A 13,771-nucleotide genomic window follows, 5' to 3' on the forward strand; every position below is an offset into this window, starting at 1 on the left:
AACGACCTCTATTTGTGATGTCTGCTAAAACAGGAAATGGAAGATAACCCACTAGGTGAACTATGTCAGGGCGTCGTGGACATCTCCAAATGCAACATTCAAAACTGTGAGTACTCGTTATCTTGGTGTGTCACACAGTCACAATGGAAAAGCACAGTTAATATACATTACACAGCAGCGTCGTCCAGTTTAGTTCAGTCCTGAGCATTTTTCTGTGGCTTTAACTCAGTTTGGACTAAATGTGTCATTACTGCGTTAGGGTTTGTATACACGTCGACTAAATCCTGATTCCTCAAAGTTTGCACAAAGTTTGGGAGTCAAACATCACTGGGCCTCTCTGTCTTCCTTTTTGTAGTGAAGAATGGTAAATACGGGAAGCCCCACGCAGTGACCTTGCAGGACCAGGATGAAGACAGTCTGCAGTTTGACTTGACTGCAGGTTCTCTGGAAGAGCTGTTTGAATGGTACAAGGTGGCATGGGACATTATTCAGAGAACGGCGAACCAGCAGTACAGCAAGGATCAACAGGTGAGTGCGATATGCTTCTGTGGAAGCAGAGCCCGCATCATAAAACCTGTTGGGATGCGATTGCTGGAGGTTGCAGCAAAACCAGCAGCAACCACAGACTTTGGTCACCTGCTGATTGCCATGGTTGCCTGTAGATTGCATGGAAGACATCAACTTGTATGCAAACAGTTGGAAACTAACCACCAAGCGTTAGTGAAACTGGAAAAACTGCAGCACAAAACAGAACGTTTGCATCCAAAGTTCTGCCTTTAATGCTGAAACCAACCAATGCAAATCTCACTGGTGATGGGAGGAATCTGCCCGCGACCAAAGCAATCACAAGCAGGTCTTTGGTGCAGCAGTGTATGCATCTTTGCAACCAACCCGTCCCTAGCAACTGGGGTGTCAACCAATGTTCTCTAGGCTTGTGTGAATGTGACTTTAAACGAGATACAAAGTGACTACAAGTGAATACAAAGTTACTTACTAACAACTACAACGACAAAAACTGCTACAGTGAGACACAAAATGCTCCGTTCAGTCAGTGGGGCTGGTTCTACTGGTGCTCTCTTCCTGTTAAAAGAGAGTTCTTCTTTCCCACCGTCACAAAGTGCTTGCTCACAGAGGATCATGTGGTATCTTATCTGATACCACAGATACGATGTAGGGCAATTTAAGACAAATGTTGTTGTAATTTGAAATCATTTAAAAATATACAAAATTAATGTAAAAACTAATAACTGAAGAAACTATAACTGCAAAGAAATGATGTAAAAGAGCATCATCTGTGTGAGCTTACGGGAAGGTTGTGTATTGACCGAAGCAAAGTGCAAGATGCAAAACCACATCGGCGTCTATATTCATAGGTGGTCTGTCCACATTACAGTGCAAACAGGAAGTGACTTGTTTTTCTGTTCGATATCAGATGAAACAACAGGTGGAAGTGGAGAAGAAGGCAGTGGTCGCCACGGAGATGTCGGAGGTGGTGGTCTACTGTCAGCCACGCAGCAAAGAGAAGGACCGCTTTGGTAAATACGTGTCAACTCACATGTCTAATGCAGACAGGCTGCGCTTGAAGCTTTTGCACGCTGCTTTAAAATGAAACCTTGCCTCACTTATTTAATCTGAGGTTAAGAATCGAAATCATTGGTGAATGCGGTGTTACCTTTGTAACTCCATGTCACAGTAAGATGAATTCAAGCTTTGTGTTTGAATCGCTTTTCTCCAGACCTCCAGTTATAAAAGCAACGTAGTTATTGTACAAAGTGTAAAATAAAACCACAAATACTCACACCCAGCCTTGCAGGATTAAAAAAGCATGTTTAAAGCCGGCAATGACAAACTGTCTAGCTTGCAACAACATTGTCCTGATCGGTGGATTTATTGATAACTCATCTGTTTAGTAAATGTCACTGATTGACTTTGGTGTGCCACAGGGTGCTCATAACTGTAAAAGTGCCTGACCGCTGCTAATCGGGGTTACTGTGTTTGGTGTGCTGGGCCTGTTATGTAGGCCACACACGGCAAACAGAGGGAGGTGACCTTTACGGGGCCAGCTGCCAAATTTCAATCAGGTATCATTTTTACCTTTTATAGGTGCAGTCTCTGTGGTGTCTCAATGAATAAGCAGATACCTTCTTCTTCATTTCTGACTTTTAGATGTTATTTTTTATGTTAGTTGGCGTCTAAACTTCCTTTCAATGACACAATTTTAAAAATATAATTGCAGTCACAAAAGCGTTTAGATGCTTTTACTCAAGAGCTGGTCCCATCCTGAAATGCACGTCCGTGACTCCTGTAACTACACAGTTTCTAACATTGATTTAAATGAGTCCTTCTAGCCGAGGAATTATTTGAGCTGAGGAAACTCGTCGTGTTCAGCCACAGGTTGTTGTACAAACAGGATGTGACCAAGAGGAAAGATCTAAAGACAGACGGTTTCCTGTGATGCACTGTCTCAATCTGGAAATAGATGCTAAAACTACATTCGCACCACAATTGATTTCTGTAGGTTCAGAATGACTCGGTGACATTTCCAAATAACAGATCTGCAATATCAGCTTCTAAACCAAATAAGCATCTGAAGGGAAAAAACGCGGTTAAATCTGAAAGCGTCTATAAACCTTTATCACTAGCATCCCCAGGCTTCTACCTTTCTACCTATAAAACCCGGAGAGCAGTCAAATGGTGGAAGTGGAAGCTAAATTGGCTAGTCATTCATATGTATATTAGGCTGTTAAGTAGGAATTCTGGAGGGAGGGGAGTGGGGGTGGGGGAGTGGAGTGTTTCAGTTTGCCATCTTAGGGAGAAATCAACACACATGGGTGTATGTCCTTTGTTGCTGACATTTATTGATAAAAACAGTACAAAAAACCAACCATTTGTACACATATTTACAAATAATAATAAAAAGTGAGTGAGTACAATTCAACATTGTCAGCAATCACTCACAATCCTGGCACTGCCATGGTACCTGTAGTCTGCATTTACCACATGTGTATCTTTTGCAGTGAACACATCGCACAGTGGCCTGATTTTTCTTGCATTTGTGTTTGACCTGACACGTGGCTCTTTTTCCAGGGCTCGGTGTGGAGGGTTCTGCCCGAAGCAACTGATCTTTTCTTGCCTTCTTCGCAGCTACATGAGAGTGAGCCAACTCTGTTGCAAGCTCCACCAGGAAGTCCACCCGTCTTTCCTTCGTCCCGGTGCATGCTTGATACAGCACATGTGCATTCAGTGCTGCCATGTCAATCATGTTATAAAACACGGCGACTGGCCAGCGCCGTGTTCCTTTGCGGACAGTGTACTCCCGAACCATCTGGTCCATCACATCCACGCCACACTTTGTTTTGTTGTAAAGGGTGACAGTGTTTGGCTTTCTTTTGGTGGTGTTATCAGTCTGAACCACGCTGTGCATGCTGCTAAGAATATAGACTGTCTTCTTCCGTTTGGCCACATACGCCGTCAGCGTGGCAGCAGAGGTTGAAAACACCTAAGAAATAAGATAAATTGTTATTTCCATAGCACTTTTACACACAATGAAACACATAAACATAGAACCACAAAAGACCTGCAACATACCTGAGTGGTGAATTCATTGCGATCTGTCTGTCTAGTGGATTGAGGAATTTCCCTGCGAATCCTGTTGACTGTGCCGAGGATGGTGGTTTTCCGTCTAAGAAGTTTTTGTGCCAGTGAAAGCGATGTGAAAAAATTGTCCGTGGTAACATTTCTGCCCTTGTCTAGGAATGGTTCCATCAGCCTCATTACTACATTTTCAGAAAGTCTCTCCCCAGTGGGACGACTGGGGTCCTTGCCAAGATATGGGAAGACATTGCAAATGTACTTGGATTTTAGGTCCATCAAAGACTCGGTGCTGTTTCCTGCAGAATATTGCAAGTAAACCTGACAAGTTTGGGATCAAGTTTTGGGTGGCTTGCGACCTAAAATCCAAGTACATTTGCAATGTCTTCCCATATCTTGGCAAGGACCCCAGTCGTCCCACTGGGGAGAGACTTTCTGAAAATGTAGTAATGAGGCTGATGGAACCATTCCTAGACAAGGGCAGAAATGTTACCACGGACAATTTTTTCACATCGCTTTCACTGGCACAAAAACTTCTTAGACGGAAAACCACCATCCTCGGCACAGTCAACAGGATTCGCAGGGAAATTTCTCAATCCACTAGACAGACAGATCGCAATGTATTCACCACTCAGGTCTGTTGCAGGTCTTTTGTGGTTCTATGTTTATGTGTTTCATTGTGTGTAAAAGGGCTATGGAAATAACAATTTATCTTATTTCTTAGGTGTTTTCAACCTCTGCTGCCACGCTGACGGCGTATGTGGCCAAACGGAAGAAGACAGTCTATATTCTTAGCAGCATGCACAGCGTGGTTCAGACTGATAACACCACCAAAAGGAAGCCAAACACTGTCTCCCTTTACAACAAAACAAAGTGTGGCGTGGATGTGATGGACCAGATGGTTCGGGAGTACACTGTCCGCAAAGGAACACGGCGCTGGCCAGTTGCCGTGTTTTATAACATGATTGACATGGCAGCACTGAATGCACATGTGCTGTATCAAGCATGCACCGGGACGAAGGAAAGACGGGTGGACTTCCTGGTGGCGCTTGCAACAGAGTTGGCTCACTCTCATGTAGCTGCGAAGAAGGCAAGAAAAGATCAGTTGCTTCGGGCAGAACCCTCCACACCTAGCCCTGGAAAAAGAGCCACGTGTCAGGTCAAACACAAATGCAAGAAAAATCAGGCCACTGTGCGATGTGTTCACTGCTACAGATACACATGTGGTAAATGCAGACTACAGGTACCATGGCAGTGCCAGGATTGTGAGTGATTGCTGACAATGTTGAATTATTTGTAAATATGTGTACAAATGGTTGGTTTTTTTGTACTGTTTTTATCAATAAATGTCAGCAACAAAGGACATACACCCATGTGTGTTGATTTCTCCCCAAGATGGCAAACTGAAACACTCCACTCCCCCACCCCCACTCCCCTCCCTCCAGAATTCCTACTTAACAGCCTAATATACATATGAATGACTAGCCAATTTAGCTTCCACTTCCACCATTTGACTGCTCTCCGGGTTTTATAGGTAGGAATCCCTAAAATGATGGCTCGCGGGGGTTTAAGTTGTACAAACAGGATGTGACCAAGAGGAAAGATCTAAAGACAGACGGTTTCCTGTGATGCACTGTCTCAATCTGGAAATAGATGCTAAAACTACATTCGCACCACAATTGATTTCTGTAGGTTCAGAATGACTCGGTGACATTTCCAAATAACAGATCTGCAATATCAGCTTCTAAACCAAATAAGCATCTGAAGGGAAAAAACGCGGTTAAATCTGAAAGCGTCTATAAACCTTTATTTAATCGCGTTGTACCTGAAACTCGTTTTACAAGAAGCTTGTGTGTAGCATTTATTTGATACTATTTAGGTTCATTTTTAAATGTGTTACTTTCAAAAACAGGAAAAGACCGATTTGAAGTGGGCACAGTCACATGAAACAACGCCACGGCCACTCATGGTTAGAGCCCCAAAACCCACAATCATCGTTTGATGACCACCACTTATCATGTGGAGTGTGGTTACTGAAAGGAAAACAGTAAGATGTGCTGCTGTGAGCAGGATTTGTATCTGATGGACCAGCTTCAATGTTCTGTGCTTGTTGCTCATTTTTGTTGAGCATGACATCCAGTTCAGATAAATTCAGTTAAATTTTATTCCTATGGAGCCGATCAACATCAATAGTGAGAGAAAATGTTTGCTGCTGTGTTTTTGGTTAAGTTAAAACCTTTAATGGATCAATAAAGTCACCGAACAGTGAATTATAACACAGCAGCCTGAGACAGCTCTCTGGCTCCTCTTATTCAGCAGCATTGCACATCGACAAGTAATCGAGGGCCATTACAGTTTTTATATGGCAGCGGACTAACTCGCCCGATGTTCTTGAGACTGTGCAAACACAAAGTGTGCAGTTGCGGTTTTTGTCACTCTCTGATCAAAATTGACTGAACCAGCAGCAAAAGAAGATCAAAACTATGCTTCTCGTTTGATAAACAACATCATTTAGTCCTTCTTACTTTGGCACTTTTGCTTCCACCACGATAAAATCACACTTCCTGTGCAGCTCTTTCTGTCTCTGTGTACTTCAAGACCAGAAATGTAAACTTTTACAAATGATGCCAAACTGCTCTCAGCCGTGTCTCTAATAAAACCTCTGTAACTTTGCTCTGCTTCACTTCAGCAGCATCAGGTAATGTTCATATGTTGATTCATGGTTTTCTTCTGTTTTTGATCTACTGCAGAATATTTAAGGTTATCTGCTATAAAAAGCCAGAACAGGAAAATCTGCTTCATGTTTTTGTTTTATTCTCAGTTACTTCCACAGAAAAGCATCTGCTGTGATGCTTCCACCTCTGATAAAGTCTCACAACTGTCAGCTTTGTTTTTATACAAAGATCTAAAAATATGGATTTGTGCTGATAAATGATCAGAATTATAATATTTCTGACTGTCTGAGTGAAAATGTGTGAGAGGGTGGGGTTTAGATGCAGTTTAGACATGCATCCTTTCACAGTCTAGTCCCCAAACAACCATCCCTCTGAAATAAATCCAGTTAATTTGTTTAGCTCACTTTAACTAAATGTCAGCTCCCTCTCTTAGCAAGCAGCGAAGGTGAGGTGGCTGAACCACTGAACTCCTCCCCTCTCTCCTGCTCTGCAGACAGTTACAGCTACAAGGAGGTCCGCTCCTTCGTGGAGAACAAGCTTCCAGGGAAGAGCCGCACCAAAGACTTCCTGCAGTACAACCGCAAAGCTCTGAGTCGTATCTACCCGAAAGGCCAGCGCGTCGAGTCCTCAAACTACGACCCTTACCCGATGTGGGCCCTCGGCTGTCACATGGTGGCTCTCAACTTCCAAACAGCAGGTACAGCAGTGCTCATTTATCACACAGCGGAGGACAAAGGAGACAGTTTTGAGGGCTTTATATTTATCTTCTTATGACAAGAAAACATTCAAGTGAAGCAAAGTACAAAAACACGCTAAAATATTTGTGACAGAATATAATTATAAATTTAGAATAAACCTCCGCCTGTAGGTTGAGCAACACGAGGATCGGCACATTGAAAGGACATGAAAATGCAGAAATAAATAAGTCTGAGGAAATAAAAGTGTGAAAATGGGAAATAATAGAGGATTTAACACTAGCATCCCCCAGGCTTCTACCTTTCTACCTATAAAACCCGAGAGCAGCCAACTGGCTGGTAGGCTTTTAGCTAAGCTTTAGCTTCAGCCAAGTGGAAGCTAAATTGGCTAGTCATTCATATGTAAATTAGGTCGTTATCTGGGAATTCTGGAGGGAGGGGAGTGGGGGTGTGTGATTGAGGGGGTGGGGGAGCTGCTAAAAGCTGTGAACTTCCTTTTGTGTTTCATCTTGATGCATTCTCAATCATCCAGGGAAATAAATCTCCAAAAGTCACCAACTTGGAGTGTTTCAGTTTGCCATCTTAGGGAGAAATCAACACACATGGGTGTATGTCCTTTGTTGCTGAGATTTATTGATAAAAACAGTACAAAAAACCAACCATTTGTACACATATTTACAAATAATAATAAAAAGTGAGTGAGTACATTTCAACATTTTCAGCAATCACTCACAATCCTGGCACTGCCATGGTACCTGTAGTCTGCATTTACCACATGTGTATCTGTAGCAGTGAACACATCGCACAGTGGCATGATTGTTCTTGCATTTGTGTTTGACCTGACACGTGGCTCTTTTTCCAGGGTTAGGTGTGGAGGGTTGTGTCAAAGGCAACTGATCTTTTCTTGCCTTCTTCGCAGCTACATGAGAGCGAGCCAACTCTCTTGCAAGCTCCACCAGGAAGTCCACCCGTCTTTCCTTCGTCCCGGTGCATGCTTGATACAGCACATGTGCATTCAGTGCTGCCATGTCAATCATGTTATAAAACACGGCGACTGGCCAGCGCCGTGTTCCTTTGCGGACAGTGTACTCCCGAACCATCTGGTCCATCACATCCACGCCACACTTTGTTTTGTTGTAAAGGGAGACAGTGTTTGGCTTTCTTTTGGTGGTGTTATCAGTCTGAACCACGCTGTGCATGCTGCTAAGAATATAGACTGTCTTCTTCCGTTTGGCCGCATACGCCGTCAGCGTGGCAGCAGAGGTTGAAAACACCTAAGAAATAAGATAAATTGTTATTTCCATAGCCCTTTTACACACAATGAAACACATAAACATAGAACCACAAAAGACCTGCAACAGACCTGAGTGGTGAATACATTGCGATCTGTCTGTCTAGTGGATTGAGAAATTTCCCTGCGAATCCTGTTGACTGTGCCGAGGATGGTGGTTTTCCGTCTAAGAAGTTTTTGTGCCAGTGAAAGCGATGTGAAAAAATTGTCCGTGGTAACATTTCTGCCCTTGTCTAGGAATGGTTCCATCAGCCTCATTACTACATTTTCAGAAAGTCTCTCCCCAGTGGGACGACTGGGGTCCTTGCCAAGATATGGGAAGACATTGCAAATGTACTTGGATTTTAGGTCGCAAGCCACCCAAAACTTGATCCCAAACTTGTCAGGTTTACTTGCAATATTCTGCAGGAAACTGCACCGAGTCTTTGATGGGAAAAGCTGTTCATCAACGGTGATATGTAGACCAGGGTTGTAGCACGTGATGCAGTTGGTGACCAATGATCCCCACACACTGGAAATTGCAGCGAACTTATCAGTCTTTGCTCGATTTGCTCCATTGTGGCATCAATCAGACCACTGGTATAATGTTGAAATGTACTCACTCACTTTTTATTATTATTTGTAAATATGTGTACAAATGGTTGGTTTTTTTTGTACTGTTTTTATCAATAAATCTCAGCAACAAAGGACATACACCCATGTGTGTTGATTTCTCCCTAAGATGGCAAACTGAAACACTCCAAGTTGGTGACTTTTGGAGATTTATTTCCCTGGATGATTGAGAATGCATCAAGATGAAACACAAAAGGAAGTGCACAGCTTTTAGCAGCTCCCCCACCCCCTCAATCACACACCCCCACTCCCCTCCCTCCAGAATTCCCAGGTAACAACCCAATTTACATATGAATGACTAGCCAATTTAGCTTCCACTTGGCTGAAGCTAAAGCCTAGCTAAAAGCCATTTGGCTGCTCTCCCGGGTTTTAACATCCCATTAATACAAGAAATCTTCTATTTGTAGTATCTGAAAGCTTATTTCAGTATATTACTCCACTTATATGTAGTATTTTGGCTATGAATAGCTTTATAAACCCATATATTATGTGTTTAGAGACACTATGTCTTTGTCTTTTGAGCTTAGTTACAGTCACGGTAAAGAGAAAATACACTATCTGTACATTACTAAGAATTTAAGTGTCAGGACAAAGTAAAAAAAAAATCTAGTCTTTAGCAGGTCGTACATTTGGGTTCGTATGAGCTGAGATGAACAACAACACCTGACGCTGTGTCATTATTTAGTTAACTAGGGCTAAACCAACATGCAGAAGCAGTGCGTCCACCCCATGGTTCTGTAGCCTGTGCAGTCTTTCAAATACCTGTTCTCTGTGTGAGGTTAACAAACATGTTGGCCTGCTCTTCATTACAGTGTTGCTTCAGTTCGTTTGTCCACAGCATCTCAGTCGGGCTGTGGGACTGATGGGCTCACATCTGACTCCAGAATACATGAAAGGCGTTCAAGGAGTTCAACGTTTTTCACACGTTACGTCAGCACCTTGTCTTAGTTTTTGTTCAATAAATAATGGCACAGTGCAACGTGTCACGTGTTGGGATTCATTTAAAGTTACATTTACCTCATTTTAAGGCCTACTGAGGACCAGGTCATTTTATTATGTCCTGATATTTAAAGATATGCTGATGGGTTGCCAGTGCATCACTCTGCACTAAAGCTAAACTCAAACTGCCCTCTTTATGTTGTCTGTCATGTCTTTGGGGGATATCTGTCTACTCCAGCTGAAAAAATAACACAGGTTACACTATCGAGTCTACCTGTTAGAAAATTATCAGGATTTGCCTGAAGGAGAAGTGACACTGTGAAGTTATTCAGGTTCTTGTGTCCACCCAGATAAATACATGCAGCTGAACAACGCCCTCTTCAGTCTGAACGGACAAACGGGCTACGTGCTGCAGCCGGAGTTCATGCGTATGGATAGCTACGACCCTCATCAGGACAAGAAGGAAGTCAAATACAAAATTGTGGTCAAGGTGTGCCGCCACACGCACACACACTCTCTGTGCCTCTGTCATGATTATGAGTCACGTTCAGGGTCCACTTATGTACAAAAATGCACTTTGGGCCTGATTGTGTGCAGAGAATAAGAGCAGTTGTGTTCGTCCCTTGCAGGTGATTGGTGCCAGGCACCTTCCGAAGCCAGGCCGCAGCATCGCCAGTCCATTTGTGGAGATCGAGCTGTGCGGGCACACAGAGGAGAAGTACAAGACCATCGTCTATCGTAAGGAGATTCTCCAGCAACCTTTCTATTTTCCTCTGTTTCATCTAGTTTTTCTCTAACTATTAAAAATGTAGCTTGTGTTCGTTGTTTCAACGCTTTCTGCAGGAATTAGAGATTTGAAAGAAGATCGATGGTAAAATTGTAATAAGGTTGTGTTTGTTGTGTATCTATATCAACACTGAGATTTGCCTCGTCTTTGTGGGGCTTTCGATCTCACAGTGGAAAAATTGTGGGACGTGGGGGGCTGGAGCCTGTCCCACCTCTCACAAGGCAAAAGGCGGGACGACCCGGGAGAAGTCGTCCATCACAAAATATAATAATAATAATGAAAAACCTTAAAATAGTCAGAGCTCGAGCAGCTTCGGCCTTAGCTGCAATTCTGCGGGAACTTTTATTCTTTTCAGCTTGAGGTTCTGGGGACTTTTAATTTAATGGGGACTTGAGGCTTCACAGGTTAAAGCTTTGCACGTTTCTGCCCCCTGCAGGTGACAATGGTCTGAACCCAGTGTGGAAAGGCTCAGAGCGCATAATCTTGAGTGTGTATGAGCCTGAACTCACCTTCCTGCGCTTCATCGTCAACGAGGAGGACATGTTCTCAGACCCCAACTTTCTAGCTCAGGCCACGTTTCCTGTGAAAGGCCTTCGCTCAGGTGGGAATTCATACACGCAGCTTCTGTTACCGTCACTCTCAGGTAGTGCTCGTTATCATTATTGCATGAACTGAATGTTACTTAGAAGCAAGATTTAATGCACACTGAGAATACTTTCACCTGAGAACTATATCATGTGGAGCTCAAGTTAATTTCCTCGTTCACCAGTTTTCTCACAGGTGTGCTCGCTTTTGCTGTATTAACTTTTTGTATGGGGCTCATATTTTAATAAGAAGAGACACTCCACGTCTCAAATTATAAATAATGAAAGAGGTGAAACAATCCTGAATCATTTGATATTTAAGTAATGTTAGACAGTGGCTAGCTCATGTCTCTTGTATCCTGGCCAAACTTTAATGTAAACTTTTAGATTCTTCGTAATCGGGGAGTTTCCACTCTGAGTGTGACGCAGCTTTAATATCTAATTTTAGCAGGCTTTAGTATTTTGAAATTCCACAAAAGACTGACACCACACACTGAAGTGACCTCATTTGGAAGTGAAATTAGGTTGTGACTCATTTTAAGACTTTTTAAGTTTAGAGGGAACACAACTCACACAGTCACGTTGAAAACAACGGTTTTTTTGTATTTCTGTAAAAACTAAACTAGGTCCATCGTTACTGCTTAAGATTAAAAAAAATGTAATTTTTAAAAGTGATTTTAAAAGTCGAAATGAACACGAATGAATCAGGTTATAACACAAATCAAGGTGATGTGAATAAATGAAGGAAATGAACTGTTTTGGGTTTGCTTCCACAGGTTACCGCTCTGTCCCTCTGAAGAACGGCTACAGTGAAGACTTGGAGCTAGCTTCTCTTCTGGTCTACATCAGTGTGCAGCAGGCCGGGGTGAGTAACGCACCAGGAGCGCATCGACGTTTATGTCACTGTGGCGGGATTTCTGTGATCTGCTGACTCGGCACGTATCGTTCAGAAAGCGGAGGAGGAGCTGTACTCGTCTTCCAGCCAGCTGAAGAAGAAGCAGGCAGAGCTGGGCGAACCCTTCCTGTACGACACACACAGCAACCTTCAGCGATCCTCCCTGGCTCAGCCCACCAACAACCTCATGAGGAAGGGCAGCACTGGTGAAAATCCAAGGTAAGTCTGAAAAGTGCAGGAATACTCTAGCAGCGACAGTCTATTCACGGAAAGGACCCCGTTCGTCCGCTGCTGTCGTCTTCGGGTCTTTTGCCAAGCTTAGTGATATTTTGGTTGATTTTGCTGCCGCTAACATCCCGCCTATCTATCAGACTAATTTCATTGCCGTCAGCGGATGGCCTGCTTCACTTCAGTTGAGGTCCTTAGGCTGCCACAGCTTCCAAATTTCAGTGGCGAGCTCAGAATAAACTGATTAGGAAATTCCATCCATAAAACAGCTTTTTGGTGGATTATCTAATTTGCATTTCATGGTGCATACTGCAATATGTACATATACTGTAATATATGACAACTAATTTGTGATACTTGTTACTCTCTGCTCTCAATCTGTCCGTCTTTCTCTCCAGGTCAAAAGAAAAGAAGATAAACAACAGTAAATTTTACTCCTGAGGACTCATTTGTCTAACCTGTGTGAGCAGCAGGCTTCAAATCTAGTATCAATGTTTGCTATGGGAGCTGTGATCTGGAAGAGCTTTTTTTTTTTTTGCCATCTTTCCACCGAAGATGGCAACATTCCAGTATCCCGAATGGTTTTCTATTTATTTAAGATTGGAAAAAAATTGTTCCTAACGTTTTGGAGTTTTTGAAATATGGAATTGCTGGAGGAAATGTAAGAGGCCGTTACAACGGTCCAAGTAGCCAGCGTTGTGCTTGATATGTTTGCATTCAGTCTGTTATCAAACTGCATCGTGTTACACTGATGGTATTTATTTTTCATTAAAGAGCGGAGTCTGAAATAATGACGATTTCACTGCAGTGGCTGTTCTGCTGCCAGGGAGCTTGTGTTTAATTCATTTTAGTCATTTTGAATGTGGTTTTTTTGTGTTTTTTTGCTGTGCAGTTTCACCAGTGTGACGTTTTTCTTCAATGTTTGTTTGATATGGAAATCCGATCTGTAATCTCATGCAGTGAGTGTTTCCTCTATTTAATATGAAGGCAGATTGTGGTTATAGCTGTCCCAGAATTCCTCTGACTTCCTCATGAATCGAGTCAATAAAGTATGCTTGGTGAACGACATTCTTTATCTGTGTTTATTGCATTGTTTTCTGCTCCACCGCATTTTAAAGTAGGCTGCAGGGACAGCAGTAGGCCAAACGCTTGAAGTGAGGAGCGTAGAGAGGCCTCGAACAAAAGAGCAAGTCCTCCATCAAACACTGGGGAAATAATTACCTGTAAGTTTGCTCACTTACAATTTTTAACAAAACATATTCCATAAAGGAATATACTTCAGCCTGTGGATCTCCAGCTTCTCTGAAGACTCATAGGCTGAAGTACAGCATGGAGAAATATGGAAGTAATGAGCCTGTAACCCTGGTAGACAAGAGCAGTGCAGCTAAACCAATGACAGATGCATCTACTGAGCATGAAGCGTGTGGCTGGACTCGAGACAGAGAACGAGTCCCCAGCTCGTCTCAACACAGGA

At 42.9% G+C, this 13,771-nt stretch overlaps 1 protein-coding gene across 1 annotated transcript in view; it reads left to right on the top strand.

Moving 5' to 3' along the window:
• plcg2 (phospholipase C, gamma 2) overlaps positions 1 to 13,365 on the top strand; it is a 51,368-nt gene extending 38,003 nt beyond the window's left edge. Inside the window, exons 24-33 of the mRNA XM_080871889.1 lie at positions 34 to 106; positions 356 to 528; positions 1,433 to 1,535; positions 6,760 to 6,963; positions 10,154 to 10,293; positions 10,433 to 10,541; positions 11,027 to 11,191; positions 11,951 to 12,039; positions 12,125 to 12,288; positions 12,696 to 13,365. Coding sequence (XP_080728015.1) covers positions 34 to 106; positions 356 to 528; positions 1,433 to 1,535; positions 6,760 to 6,963; positions 10,154 to 10,293; positions 10,433 to 10,541; positions 11,027 to 11,191; positions 11,951 to 12,039; positions 12,125 to 12,288; positions 12,696 to 12,738 — 1,263 coding nt within the window. The 3' untranslated portion in view covers positions 12,739 to 13,365. The remainder of the gene's footprint in view (positions 1 to 33; positions 107 to 355; positions 529 to 1,432; positions 1,536 to 6,759; positions 6,964 to 10,153; positions 10,294 to 10,432; positions 10,542 to 11,026; positions 11,192 to 11,950; positions 12,040 to 12,124; positions 12,289 to 12,695) is intronic.
• Positions 13,366 to 13,771: the final 406 nt, after the last annotated feature.

The sequence above is a fragment of the Rhamphochromis sp. 'chilingali' genome (genome assembly GCF_963969265.1).
Source record: "Rhamphochromis sp. 'chilingali' genome assembly, chromosome: 2".
Classification (NCBI taxonomy): Eukaryota; Metazoa; Chordata; class Actinopteri; order Cichliformes; family Cichlidae; genus Rhamphochromis; species Rhamphochromis sp. 'chilingali'.